The sequence below is a fragment of the Plectropomus leopardus genome, chromosome 23 (genome assembly GCF_026936395.1).
Source record: "Plectropomus leopardus strain MGB_pleo_1.0 chromosome 23, ASM2693639v1, whole genome shotgun sequence".
NCBI classification, from domain to species: domain Eukaryota; kingdom Metazoa; phylum Chordata; class Actinopteri; order Perciformes; family Serranidae; genus Plectropomus; species Plectropomus leopardus.
This window is the reverse complement of record NC_142198.1, coordinates 23,315,001-23,330,137: the sequence shown is the minus strand read 5'-3', so window position 1 is coordinate 23,330,137 and position 15,137 is coordinate 23,315,001. Positions and strand designations below refer to the sequence as shown.

The 15,137-nt window shown below is 36.9% G+C and overlaps 2 protein-coding genes across 2 annotated transcripts in view; both read left to right on the top strand.

The window, feature by feature from the left end:
* Positions 1-209: 209 nt before the first annotated feature.
* Positions 210-3,863, top strand: lratb.2 (lecithin retinol acyltransferase b, tandem duplicate 2). The gene is made up of 5 exons (XM_042512797.2): positions 210-410; positions 726-831; positions 1,232-1,306; positions 1,436-1,588; positions 3,502-3,863. Exons 1-5 carry the CDS (start codon positions 232-234, stop codon positions 3,655-3,657), a joined length of 669 nt encoding a protein of 222 aa, XP_042368731.2. The 5' UTR covers positions 210-231; the 3' UTR covers positions 3,658-3,863.
* Positions 3,864-4,618: 755 nt separating this feature from the next.
* Positions 4,619-15,137, top strand: part of rbm46 (RNA binding motif protein 46) — a 38,573-nt gene continuing 28,054 nt past the window's right edge. Inside the window, exons 1-7 of the mRNA XM_088073426.1 lie at positions 4,619-4,725; positions 5,724-5,906; positions 6,562-6,742; positions 7,478-7,634; positions 7,867-7,996; positions 9,883-9,980; positions 12,328-12,757. Of these exons, the coding sequence (XP_087929552.1) occupies positions 4,707-4,725; positions 5,724-5,906; positions 6,562-6,742; positions 7,478-7,634; positions 7,867-7,996; positions 9,883-9,980; positions 12,328-12,757 (1,198 nt within the window). The 5' untranslated portion in view covers positions 4,619-4,706. The remainder of the gene's footprint in view (positions 4,726-5,723; positions 5,907-6,561; positions 6,743-7,477; positions 7,635-7,866; positions 7,997-9,882; positions 9,981-12,327; positions 12,758-15,137) is intronic.

Here is a 15,137-nt window from a genome sequence, read left to right as displayed (position 1 = left end):
GATTTACTTACTTATTAAAGGTGCCTGAAAGCGATGTTGCTTCAGGTTTCAAGAGTTTAATCTTCACTTTGATGAATGCTTATTTTGGCTATATTTGTTGGCGAAATGTCAAAAATGTTGACCCTGGACTCTGTAGCATTTCCTAATCCCCTCTCCTCCCCTCCCACCCTGAGAATAAAACCACCGATGAGAGGACGGCTCCTCTCTCCCTCTTCTTCTCTTCCTGTCGCCATGTTCCCGCTGCAGCTGCTCGCTCTGCTCTTCATCTCCACGCCGAGACCCGAGCCCCGAGACAAGAGGAAGAGGAGGGACGAGGAGACGAAGTACGACCTGACCTTCAGGAGGGGGGACCTGCTGGAGGTTCCCAGGACTCTGTTCACTCACTTTGGGATTTACCTGGGCGGCGGCAGGTGAGGCGGACGCTTCGCTCACACTGATAACACAATCATTTATCATTTTTATGTGCAAACTGAGGAGAGATTTCACTCGTTATTGTCACCGAGAGGGACATTTTACATTCATTTTGCTTCGTCTTTTTTTGTCCTCATCTTTCATCACTTATTGGTCTTTTCTTTTTCTTCACCTTTGACCATGTCTCCTACGTTATTTCCTTCCTCCTGTTATCGTCTCTTTCTTTTCTTTTCTTTTCTTTTCTTTTCTTTTCTTTTCTTTTCTTTTCTTTTCTTTTCTTTTCTTTTCTTTTCTTTTCTTTTCTGTCCCTCCAGAGTCGCCCACTTCATCCCAGACATCATGCCCGTCATCTCCAGTGACCAGATTCAAATCAAACAGATGGTCACCAACACCAGACTCATACTGGGAGTACTGGCCAAGGTACCGAGCTTCAATTCAACCTGGACTGTCCAACGTTCACAGACGTCAGCAAAAAGAATCAACTTTTTTTGGCGGCATAAATCATATTTTCTCATTTGTGGGCTAAGTGACTAAGCGTTTTTAGGGACGAGAGCTTCATCTTTTGGGGTATTTTCCTGTTTTTAAACTGTGTGAAGGACACAAAGGAAAATATGAGAGAAATACATGAGGACAGAAAAATCCCCCCAAAAAAAGAAGAGATTTTTTTAAAATCAAGATGTAAGACATAGATATGAAATGCTGCTGGATCTTATCTCTTTTTTTAATTTAAATTTTGGTGAAAATGTTGAAATATTTCCTCATTTTTTACAGTATTTAGACGGGTAGATTGAGGTGTAAATGTGCTGTCTGCTGTCCTCAGTGTGGCAGTGTGAGGGTGGACTCGGTGGAGGACTTCGCCTACGGATCGGAGATATTCATCAACACGATTGATAAGGTGAACCCAAACAGTGAACTTGAGTAAATGTACTTTCTACATTCCAGCTCACAGTAGTTCCAGTGGTAACAGTAATAGTAGTCGTGATAAAGTAGAGTGATCCACTTACCTGTCCTCTCCTGCGTCCAGGTGTGCAGCCGGCCGGCGCTGCAGGGGGAGGAGGTGGCCAGGAGGGCGGAGAAGCTGCAGGGCCACGTGGACTACAGCCTGCTGTGGTATAACTGCGAACACTACGTCATGTACTGTCGATACGGCACCGTCCTGAGCTACCAGACGTTTCAGGTGACCCTCGACAAACAGACATGAGCCAGATTCAGACTAATCAAAGCTCAGTCACCACAAAAATGTCGGCATTGTACTGCAAACCACAGATACGTTACTTTTGTAGATCTCATATGTGCGATAAAAATGTTTCTTCAGTCATGAAGGAGAGACGGCCGCCAAACTGCAGACCGATGTTTAACCAACAAAAACAATACTGGTTGTTTTCTAGAGCTCAAGAGGTTTTCAGAAGCTGGCTCTCTGTGATGTCTTTTAATTTCTTCTCTCCTATGTCCTTTCCCGTGTCATTCCTCACCCCTATGTCATGCCCTTCGCTTTCATCTCTCTTACATTATCTCACTTACTTTCTTCTTCTCATGGCTTTTACTTTAATCTCTCCTGACTTATTTTCTGTACTTTCATCTCTCCTATATTATGTCTTTTACTTTCCTCTCTCGTGTCGTTTCCTTTACCATCTTCTCGACCTTGTTATTTCATTTGCTGTCTTCTCTCCTTTGTCATGCCCTTTGCTTTAATCTCTCCTATATTATCTCATTTACTTCCATCTCTCCTGTTTCATTTCCTTTACTTTCTACTCTCCTATGTCATGACTTTCATTGTCATTTCCTTTCTATTTTATCCCCTTCCTTTCTTCTCTTCTCTCCTATGTCCTTTCCCTCTTTTTCTTCTCTTGTCATTTACTTTCTTCTGTGTCACTTCTTTTCCTTTCTTATCACCTAAAGCATTTGCTATCTCCTATGTCCTTCCCTTTCTTCTCTCCTTTGTCATTTCCTTTCCTTTCTTCACTCACATGTCCTTCTCTTTCCTCACCTTACTTTCTTTCCTTCTATTCTGTCTCCTCTTCTCTCCTATGTAAATCTTTAGGATGAAATGAAGCTAAATCTGGTTGAACGATAGTTTTATTTAAAGCTTCAGGGTGACAAAAACATGAACTCCTAAGACAAACTTAGCATTGGAGATATTTTTGACCCAAAAATATCCAAACCCAGGCTTCCCAAACATCGTTAAGAACTGTACTGTATATATAAATACTGTACAGATCTCCTGTTTTATTTTCTCCTGTTGCACAGTTTCTGGTGGTTTCCACACACTGGTTCCAGCAGCGGCTGACCTTTAGCTGTGAGCTGTTTATTTCGTGCTGCAGATTAATGCTGATCACAGATCAGACCAGCCCCCCCCCCCCCTTTATTTGGGCTAAGCCTTCGTGTTGCAGCAACAGTCGAGTTCAGTGAAAGGTTTATTGTTTCTGTGGTTTGGGTCTCGGCTGCACGACGGTTGTGTCGGTGCATCGTCTGATTGCACATGAGATTAAAAGTGCGGCAGGATGTAACTGTGACAGAAGAGACTGAGGGACAGAACGATGAAGAGGAGGGACAGGACAGAGGAAGACTACAGGAGACAAGAGGTGGACAGTGTCACTGCTCCATCTAGTGGATGATTACTGATAATGTTCAGTCAGTGTGGAGAGATTTATAATACATCTTAGAATAAAAACAAACAGACAAAAAAATAAATTATTATTATTATTATTATTATTATTATTATTATTATTAATCTCCATCTCCATTAATCTTCATCTCCACCTTCATTTTATTTTATTTCATTTTACTTTATTTTATTTGATCATTTCATTTTACTTTATTCTGTATATTTTTGTGTGTGTTTGTTTTGTTTTATTTAATTTTTTGTTTTTTGTTTTGTTTTCTTATTGGTTTTTCCTTTTCATTTTACGGTACACCATATTTGCTGCCAAGACTATTTTATTTATATGTAATATCTGCGATGATTGAAAATCCCAATAACAACATTGTTTTTTAAGAATAAGAATAAGAATAAGAATAATACCTTTCTCTGTATAGTAAAAATAATGTACGCATATCTCTCACATCCTCTCCTCTTCTTCTCTTCATCAGTTCTGTAAAACGGTGAGGAAGCTGTTGCTGAGTCGGCGTGTTGCCAAGGCGACGGCGGTGATAGGTGTGTGTCTGCTGCTGTACCTGGAGGCTGTGACCGCCTGCTCCGCCATGCTGGCCGTCCTGCTGCCCTTCCTCATCTGGATGGCTGCGTAAAATGAAACTGACGTAAAACTTTGTTATCATGAGGATGTATCTCGTTTGCATGCTGGAAATTTTAACTGCAGCACATGAGAAGAACTTGTAAAAAGGAATGAGTCCAATAAAGATTGTATTTTTGAAATTATGGTATATGCTCTGCTCCCATAAAGAATATTTAAAAAAAAATCCAATTTATAGTTTCTTTTAATTCAATATATATATGTATATTTTCATTTATTACATTTGAATTACTTTTTGTATTTCTTGTTTAATATTTTAATATATTTTACTTTGTTTAATATTTTATGGCTATATTTAATTTGACTTTTTTTTATTTAACTTAATTTTATTTTAAATCCTATTTCATTTCGGTTTATTTTTCAGCATTTTGCTTTATTTCGATTCATTAATTTTTTATTTGATTAAATTTCATCTCATTTTAATTTAATCTAACGTTTTGACTGTTTCTATCATTAAAGAAAATCACAAATAAAAATATGGTAATGTATGAGAACATTTTTTTATTATTAATTTATTTTTAGTTTTATTCCAAAATATTCTTTATTCGTATTTTAAAATATATTTATTCATATAGTTTTTTTCTATTTTGTGTTTACTGGTTTATTTATTATTTAACTGAATTAAACTTTCAATGATAAAAAGTTTTTTTTTTGATAAAAATTTGGTTTTTGATTTAATTAAAAATAAAAATGTTTAATAATTAAATAATTATTTTATTTTATTTTATTTTATTTTATTTTATTTTATTTTATTTTATTTTATTGTATTGTATTTTATTTTATTTCATTTCATTTCATTTCATTTCATTTCATTTCACTTTAAAACAGGAACGTGCCCACACGTTGTCCCGCCTTACGTCCCCCCGATGGGCTCGCTGATTGGCTCAGATGGTCTGACCTCCACGTCAATCAGAATTTCTGCCAGTTGATTGGTGAGGTTTTTTCCTGCGTCAAAGTTTGAAATGAAGTACGTTACGCGGTACGAACGGCTGCAGGCTGATGTTTTTATCGCGTGAAGAGTAAAAACTGTCGTTGTGATAAGGAATGGCGGCAGACAGAGCCGGTAAGACTTTATTTTTCGGTGTTTTTAGCTAAAATAAAAGCGGCTAACGGTCGTTCGTCGGTCGAGTTTTAGGGAGCGAAACTCTCCAGGACGGAGCAGCTAGCATAAACGTTAGCCGACGTAAACGGCTTGTTTTTAGCGTGTTGTGCTATTTTGGACGTTTTGTTAACGTACTTTAACGTATTCAAACACAGCGGCTCACTAGCTAACTACATGACGTTATAGTGGCTCAGTCGTTGGCTCTCGGAGCTTTTAGGGGTCCTCGATCCGGTTTTTAGGAACAGCGAGCTAGCTAAACGGCGCGTTGAAAACTAACGTTTATAGTTTAGGTTCATTTTTCCTAAACCTTGTTTCAGTAAACAAACTAAAACCAGAGTTTTTATTCTACATTTCTTTGTTAGCATCGTTAGCATTTCACATCATTGTAAATAAAAATAGAAACGCAGTAAAAGCTGACGTTAGCTGACAGCACATACATGTCAGATGCTCTTGTAAAGTATTTTATTTTTTTTTAATTATTCTAATGTATTTTCTTATGTAACTATTTTTAGATAAATAGCATTTAATTAATTTAAGTTTAATATCTAATATAATATTATAATATAATATTAATAATATATATTTACATGTCATTTAAAATCCTGTTTTGTTTTATTTTTAGAATTAAGATTTTGTTTTATTTTGTTTCATTTCATTTTTATTTTTTTATTTTTGCCAAATCTGGTAACATTTAAGAACAAGAAAAAAAAATACTAATGTTATTTGAGATTTTTTAATTTTAAATTTCAATTTTTTTAAAGCATTTATTTATTGCTTTTAATTAATTTTGTGATTTTGTTTGTGTGTTTTCTACTAAAATGTTTTCTGTTAAAATGACTAAAATGACCCAATTTATCACAGTCAGAAACAAAAACAGAAATTATTGTTGGATTTTCAAATTTCTGATGTTCCTTGAACACCTGATGTAGGATGCTGAAATGTGGATGTTTGTTGGACAGACAGAGACAGAGAGTCAGACGGGGACATGGACGGAGATTCTGGTAAAGTGTGTCCTCTGGTGGGCGAGGAAGACATCGATGCATCCTGCGCTCAAGAGATTGCTCTGCTCGCCCTGATGGAGACCACGGGATACAACATAGTGCAGGAGAACGGACAGAGGAAGTACGGAGGACCGCCGCCAGGTCTGTCTGTCTGTCTGTCTGTCTGTCCTTCTTCCTGTCTGTCTTTCTGTTTGTCTGTTAATTCCTGACATGTTTTAGAAACATCACAACCTGTTTAACAGTCTCAGCTTTTATGCAAATTGGCTCCTAAATTAAATTAAAGCTGTAAAAGGTCCATTTTTATTCTTCTGTATCGTCAGTATGAATAAAAAAATCTGTATCAAGGTCGTCAGCGTGACCTCAATATCAATAAAATGTAACTTTTTAATTTTTTTAAATTTTCTTTTAAATTCATCAGTGTTTTTATTTCTGTTGATATACTTGTCCTGTGTATTTGTACTTTGACAGGGTGTTAAAGACACTGGGTTCTTGACTTTTGGTTCAACTTGTGTTTCAAATAAAGTCAAAAAGACAAAAAACTGCACACTTAAGAAATAAAAAAATTAAAAATAAGAAAAAACCCCCAAAAATAAGTAAAAAAAATCACAATATATTAAAACAATAAATAATCATTTTGCAGAAATTAATTTAAAATGATGATATCATCATTAATAGTGAATCTGAAAAAAAAGTGTTAGATTGTAGAAAATAATTTCAAAAAGTGATTTAAGTGAATGCAGTTTGTTCTGCCATCATCTGAACTATAACTGACCTCTGCTGTGTTCGGGCGCTGCAGGCTGGGACGGCCCGGCGCCGCCGCGGGGCTGCGAGGTGTTTGTGGGGAAGATTCCCAGAGACATGTACGAGGACGAGCTCGTGCCGCTGTTCCAGAGAGCCGGCGCCCTCTACGAGTTCAGACTGATGATGGAGTTCAGCGGAGAGAACCGCGGCTACGCCTTCGTCATGTACACCAACAGGTACGTGACTTAAATATCAATAATTAAATAACTAGCTGTATAAATAAATGAAGGAATAAATGTATACATTAATACAGGAGTAAATATATATTGATAAATATAGGAGTAATTAAATACATATGGAAGTAAATAAATGTTTAAAATCATTAAATACATATACATAAATACATTTTACGGAAATGAAAAAAAATTTGTAAGTTAATACGGAACAAATAAACGCATACTAAAATAATGAAGTAAAAGTAAATACAGAAATAAAAAGTCTGAATACAGGAGTAAATAAACAAATATCGAAATGGATAAATGTGTAAAATCAATAAATACAAGAATAAATAAGTGTATCAGTAAATAAATAAACGTTGACATACATCTGGAAATAAATGGATAAGTCACAAATACATTAATACATTCTTATATTTTAAGAGGACATTTATTTTCTTTAAATTTCTATTTATTTATACATTTGTTAATTTATTGATATTTATGCCATTTCTTTCTGTTTTGAAACATCAAGTATACAGTTAAAATATCACAGGAAAAAAAAGAAAATTATTATTTAGTATCTCAGAACAGATGTGACCTCAGAAATGTCACTGTAAGTTTTATATATATATATATATATATATATATATATATATATATAGTAAAACATGTCAATATGGTTCAGGTTGGAAAAAGTTCCTACTGACTGATTGATTGATTGATTGATTGATTGTGATTGTGATTGTGATCCAGAGAGGCGGCTCAGAGAGCGATCCAGATGTTGGACGACTACGAGATCCGTCCGGGGAAATTCATCGGAGTGTGTGTGAGTCTGGACAACTGCCGCCTCTTCATCGGCTCCATCCCCAAAGACAAGAGGAAGGACGAGATCATGGAGGAGATGACCAAGGTACACACACAGACACACACACACACACACACACACACACAGACACACACACACAACCTCACACACACACACACACACACACACGCACGCACACTTTGTGGCTGTACTTGAGTCTGAAACATTTTTAACATTTTTACTGTAATTATTTTATCCTCTCCCTGTGTGTGTGTGTGTGTGTGTGTGTGTGTGTGTGTGTGTGTGTGTGTGTGTGTGTGTGTGTGTGTGTGTTCAGGTGACACACGGCGTGGTAGACGTGATCGTGTATCCCAGCTCATCAGACAAAAGCAGAAATCGAGGCTTCGCCTTCGTAGAGTACGAATCCCACAAAGCAGCCGCCATGGCCCGCAGGAAGCTCATACCTGGTAAAAACGCTCCCTCTGCTGCTTCCTGCGTCTGACTCTCTGCGTGCGTCTTCTCCGTGTTTCCTTCATGACCTGTGACCTCGTCCTCTCGCCGCTCCACGAGTGCGCCTGACTCGTGGTCATTTCCTGTCTGCGTGCAGCAGAGGGAGGTAGAACACAAAACACCAGGACGATGAAGTCTGATGGGAGCATTAAAGTGAGACTGCAGATACAGTTTATTCAGCTGTGACATGCGGTTTTATAGAATCTCAATCAGGTCAATATTATATTAAAAAAATACTAAAAATAAATAGATAAGTAAATAATAAATAAATAAATAAATACGTAAAATAGATAAATGTCCTTAAATTAATCAGCATTTTCATGATTAATTTTTTAAAGCAAAATACCAAAAACAATCGTTACAATTTCTTAATCTTTTCTTTTTTTTAATGATTTATTGTCCTCCGTTGAGTTGTCATTATATGTAATGAAATTTAAGTCGGTATTAAATACATAAATAAATATGGCTGTGAGATAAAAATACTGAAATACATGAATGTGGATTCTCAATCAGCAGCTCTATGGCCATTTTTGAGGCAAAATACCAAAAACTGTCCTTGCAACAATTTCTTTTTAAAATTTTTTACTTTAGTCTGCATTACTTTCAGCCTGGTGTCCCCAAAAAACTGAGCACCGACTGTAAAAAGTGAAGGACTTTTCCAGCGGTTAAAGCGGCTTTATATCGCCTCGGGGTTAACAGGAAATTGATTTCCAATCCACCAATCGCAGCGTGTGCACTTGTCACCACTTAGTTAATCAAAGAGCACAGGACGGTAAAGTTCAGCCGGCTCGATGTGCTCTCTGATCGATTTGTCGCCGTCGCAGCGTTTCCGTGCAGCTCTGCGCGGTCCGCCTGTAAATCCATAGTGTGTTTAATCGATGAGCAGGACCGCTGCGAGGCACTGCTGAACTTTTCAGTCGCTCTGATACAGAACATCGATCTGTCGCATGTTTAATTCAGCGGATTAAACACAAACACACTCAGGCTGTTTTTAACCATCAGCAGCCTCAGAAACTCTGCAGGGGCCCCTTTTATCCCTCCGCTGAGATAAAGACGAGTGAACAGCACAAACCTGTTTCAGTATTTCTGTTTATACACACCTCTGAGGTTCCTCCCACGAGCCCGTCAGCGACCCCCCAGGGGTAAAGAGTCGGACCACCTCGTTATTTATTTATTAATCCCATTTTAAAATTTCATTTCATTTCATTTAATTGTATTTATTTTATTTTATTTTATTTTTGCCTTCGCTGAAGAAAACAGAAATGCAAATATGGTAACATAAGGAAAAAATAAATGCTTTTTTGTTTTATTCCACTTTTGTATTTTAAAATTTGTTTTTTTTTTACACAATTCATTATTGTTTTATATTGTTTTGTTTGTTGTTTTATTCTTTTAATTTATTTTATTTTATTTCAGGGACTATTTTCTGTTCTATTTTCTTTTTTAAAATTCATTTTTTTCTTTTATTTCCTTCAACTTTTTATTTTACTAAATTTTATTTTTTACCATTGTTGAACGTATTTAATACAAATTTGGTTAGCTATATGAACAAGAACAGAACATTTATTTTATATATTCATTTATTTTATTTTACCCTAAATTTTGTATTTTAACAGTTTTTTTTAAATTAATTAACTTTTTTGTCTTATTTTTTATTTAATTTCCTCTTTTGGAATTTAGATTTTTGGTTAATTTCATTTAATCTTTTATCCTATTAAATGTCATTATTTCATTATATTTTTACATTTTATTTTGTATGTAGATAATACAAATATAATTGTATAGTGAGTGTGTGTGTGTTGTTGTCGGTGTGTAATTGTCGTGCTCCTGCTGTGTTCGACAGGAACCTTCCAGCTGTGGGGTCAGTCCATCCAGGTGGACTGGGCGGAGCCTGAGAAGGACGTGGACGAGGAGGTGATGCAGCGCGTCAGAGTGCTTTATGTGAGTAGACGTGCGTCAGTGTGAGTTAGAGCTGAGAAATACCAGAGTTCATATGGTCATGGATAACCTGGAAAGTCATGGAGTTTGAAAATAGTTATTTTTTAGGCCTTTTGGAAAACTTGATATGCCCTGAAAGTTTTGAAAAAGTCATGGAATTTACTTTTACAAACCTGTTTTATAGCACATGACGTTCCAGTGTGTTGGACATTTTAAAATCCAATGATGATTTCTGTGTAGAGTTTCTGGCTGTGATAAGCGGTATAATAAATTATGTCGTTTTTGACAAAAATCGGAAAAAAAGCCACATTTTTCAAAGAAAAAATATCCCTATTTTTTTCTTTAAAAATCACCAAAAATTGTGCCACAACATTTTCAGAGAGAGAGAGAGAGAGAGAAAAAAAATATTTGAAAAATGCCAAAAAAACAATCACCCAAATTATTTCTTTAAAAAATTACCAAGAACTTAAAAAAAGAAAATTGCCAAACTGCCAAAACTTCTGTGGACAAAAAAATGACAAAAATCTTTAAATTCAAAAGAAGAAAAACATTTTGTTTAAAAATCGCCAAAAAGTTTTTATTGGGAAAAAAAAGATTTTTCTTAAAATTGCCAAAAAAAATTTTAACGAAAGAAAAATAATCAAAATTTATATTTTTTAAAATTGTCAAAAAAGGGGGCAATTTTTTTCTTTAAACAATCACCAAAATTTTTTAAAGTAAAAAAAAAAAATTTTTTTCATTTAAAATATGAAATGAATAAGAACCAAAATATCAAATCATGTTTATTTGTAGCACATTTAAAAACAAACGCAGCTCGATGTGCTGATGACGAATATCAATGGTCATTTCAGAGAATGCACTTTGAAATTTGCTTGACGTTATGGAAAAGTCATGAAAATGTATTGATAAAAATGAACTCTGATGGCTGGCAGAGTAAAACCTTTGTGGATCAGGAGACGAGGAGAATAATCCGGTCTGTTTTATATAAAGTCAGTCAGAGTCAGAGCTGTGCTCTCTATCCCAAAAACCCAGCAGTCAGCCCACAGTGTGAAAACTTTCCAAAGCCTTTTTAAATAAAAAGGTGTCGCCCTGCTCCGCCGCTCCGCTCTGCAGCCAGAGGTCCGCCGCTCTTTTAGCTTTTAAGAGGAAGCTGCTGAGATGCTCAGCGGGATTGTGGAGATCAGAGGTGAGGCGGAGAGCGAGGCAGCGGGGGAGGAAACTCACAGCGAGCAGCTCGGCCTCCGGGGGATCAATTACTGTCTCACCGAAAGACTGAGATGTGACCTGAGGGCAACGAATACAAACCCAAACGCACGTTACAGCTGTATTTCAGTCGCAGAGCCCCGGAGGTAAACAGAGCCCCGGCTGGTGTGTGACAAGCCTCCTCACTGAGAGTTATCGTTATCGTTTTCTCTGATTTACAGGAGGTTTTTCATCCGTCAGTGTTGTTTCAGCCCTTCAGTGCGGCGTAATCCCAGTTAGTACCAGCCTGCGTCTTATTTATTCACGGCGAGTAAAACGTGACGATACTCAAAGAGGTGATTTCTGGAAGCTGCGACCACGGTTTGGACGGGCAAGAAAAACCTGTGGAAGTCATGGAATTTGTAAATAGCAAGCAAAAGTAGGCCTGGAAAAGTTATGGAAAATTAAATATACCTTGAAAATAACGGGAAAGTCAAGGAATATTGTTTCATAAACCTGTATAATAAAACGTCAATCATAAAACGAAAATCAGAAAATCCAACCATGATTTTTGTGTCATCAGTTTCTGGCTGTGATAAATGGTTTCTTTTTTTTTTTTAAAAGAAAATGTCTTTTCTTCAAGGAAAAAAAGAATCAATGATTTTTTAAAAAAAAAAAATTAAAATTCCCAAAAAAATGTCAAATTCAATATTCCTTTCTTTAAAATGCACCAGAAAGTTGTAAATAATATTTTTATCAAAATCCCCAAAAAATGTAGAGAAAAAAAAGTGCCAAAATCTTTTTCTCAAGAACAGCCAAAACATTTTGAAGATTTTTTTTTTGTTGAGCAAAATGTCTCAAAAATTGCAAAAAAATTTAAAGAAAAAAAATTAGAAAACATGCTCGTTGATTTGGAGGGGATGTTTTCTATGTATTTTTTAAAATACACATTAAACATCCATTATCATGCTTTTTTTTAATCTTATCACCAGAGAAGTCGCAGAACGTCACTCAGTGGAAACTGAGGACCTCATTAACCCTCTCACTTATTATCAGCGCTCTGCTCCTTTTCTGGTTAAAAAACACAGAAAAGAAGGCAGATAAAGTCGTTTGTCGGTTTCTCGGTCGGAGAAATATTGTAGAAACGGTGACTCCGTCCTGTCTCCAGGTGAGAAACCTGATGCTGAGCACCACCGAAGAAACGCTGCGTCAGGAGTTCTCCTGCTTCAAACCGGGCTCCGTGGAGCGCGTCAAGAAGCTCACCGACTACGCCTTCGTTCACTACCACTCCCGCGAAGACGCCATCGTCGCTCTGAGCCTCATGAACGGAGCCCAGATCGACGGAGCCACCGTGGAGGTGACGCTGGCCAAACCGGCCGGGATGAAGGAGGGGAGCGCCGCCGCGAGGAGGTACAACAGCAGGGGGTACCTGGGAAACAACGCAGGAGGAGGAGGAGGAGGAGGAGGAGGGAACGGGACGTACGGCCTGCACAGGAGCGACGGAGGGATGATGGGAGGACTGAGGGACACGTGCTCCCCGCTGAGGACAGTGTCCCTGCCGCCTCGCCTGGGGAACCCCCTCTACACAGGAGCAGCAGGTGAGCAGGAAGTTTACTCTGTGAAATGTGATCACTTATGAATTATTTTTAACAAATTATTTTTCTTTTAATCCTGACAGTCCAGAAATCAAAGAAATGTCCTAAAAACCTGGAAATGTCCTAAAATCCTGGAAACATCCTAAAATCTGAAAAATGTCCCAAAATCTGATAAACGTCCTAAAATCCATCAAACGTTTTAGAATCCTAGAAACGTCCTGAAATTCAAGAACTGTCCTAAAATTTAAAAAAACGCCCTAAAATCCCAGAATTGTTCTCAAATCTTAGAAACGTCTTAAAATCCTAGAAATGTCCTAAAATTAAAAAAATTTTACTAAAATCACACAGAGGCCCTAAAATCCTACAAACATCATAAAATCTTAACAATGTCCTAAAATCCTTGAAAAATCCTGAAATCCTAATAAATAATAATAAATAATGATTAATAAATTAATTGATAAATTAATTGATAAATTAAAGGCCTTATTTAGTATGAACATGTCTTTAGTCAATATGTCAAAAGTCCTAAAAAGGCTAAAAAAAAAAAAAGGATTTTATTAAAATCTCAAAAAATTAAAATCTCAAAATAATTATTATGAGTTAACGTTTAAATAATTAACTGGTTGCCTCTCACATTTCCGTCAGGCTGATCGGGACAGAGGACCCAAAAACACTGAACATCTAACAGCAATAAGAAACGCATTCGGGAGATCAGCACAAAGCTCGCTTCACTGTGATGGTTTTAGGCTCCACAGTCGAAGCACTTTTCAGCCAATTTCAAACGTTGGTGTGCAGCACCTCGTGACGGACGGCTGCAGATTAATCTTCGTCCTCGTGGAGCAGAATGATAATGTCCGTTTGAGATAACTGTGCAGCCTGAAGCCGAACTCCACGAATATTCTCGTTCAAATCTTTTGTATTTACTTTGTGCATTTACTGTCAACGTGTAAAATATCGTCCAATTCCACGAGGACTCTCTCCGCAACCTGAAACATTTCTCTACCTCCAAAAAAAGTTCCCCACAATCAACTTTCCCTCTCGAAATAATGCTCCCGATCAATACCTCTCCTGGACCTCAGCGAAGGGTGAAGAGTGTGCTCCAACACGAACTCCTCCGGATCTCCGCAGCTTCATCACGAACTCTGATGCCGCCTTTTGTTGTCTGGTGCACTCACACCGTCAGAGGAGCTTTTTCCTCATCCGTTACAAACCACATTCATCACCCAGTTCATTCAGCAGCAGCGATAATAATGTGGTGATGAAGCAAAACGCCGGCGTCCCGGCGCCCACGGACATTTCTGAAAATGAGAAAAGTTTTTAGAGTTAACTCAAATGGACTGTGAAATATTTATGAGGGGAAAGATGTCCGAGCCGCTACTTTGACTGTCAGGACAGAGCGAAGACGGCAGAGACGGGACGTTTGTGAGTGGATTTAAGGAGGGACAGATGATTTAAAGCAGGGATACTCAACATATGGTCCACGGGCCAAATCTGGGGCCCCCGGTGGCCCCCCAACCATTTTCTAAATCACAGTAAAGATAAAGTGATTGACTCTGTGAATAGTTTTTGTCCTTCTAGTCTCCATAAGGTGTCAGAGACATAAAACAGCATCAACATAGAGCTTGTTGATCAAAAAAAGAGCCAGAGGAGGATCCCCCACACCCAGACGACAGAGGACACAGCTGAGACACTGATGTCCTAAAATCAGAGAAATGTCCTAAAATCAGAGAATTGTCCTAAAATCAGAGAAATGTCCTAAAATTCTAGAAATGTCCTAAAATCTTAGAAACGACCTAAAACTTGGGGAACGTCCTAAAATCCTAGAAATGTTTTAAATCTGAGAAACATCCTAAAAACAGAGAAGCTTCCTAAAATCTGAGAAATGTCTTGAAGTCCTGGAAACGTGCAAAAACTGAGAAACGTCTTTAAATCTGAAAACTTTCTAAAATACAAGAAATGTGGAAAAAAAGGCATTTGATGCCAATCAAACCTGAAAATCAAAGAAAAAATGGCTAAATTTTGTCTTTAAAAATTGCCACAACTTTTAAATAAAAAAGTGCCTTTTTAATTGCCAAAAATTTTAAAGAAAAAAAGCCATTTTTAAAAAAAGAAAACATCCCACCCAAACACAAAAGTTTTTAAAGAGAAAAAATTGCCAAATTTTTTTCTAAAAAAAAAAAAAATAAAAAAATTTAAAGTGCCAAATATTTTAAAAAGAAAAAAAAAGACATGGATGGAAACTTTTTGTAGATCAAGGTGTGCATGGTGAATATTGGGGAAGAAACTGGGAAATTAATGTTTAAAATGTACTTTTTTTTTTTTTTTAGTTGATAAAATTGAAAAAAAAGGAGGTAGGATTTAATAAATATTCGGCTTCTCCGAC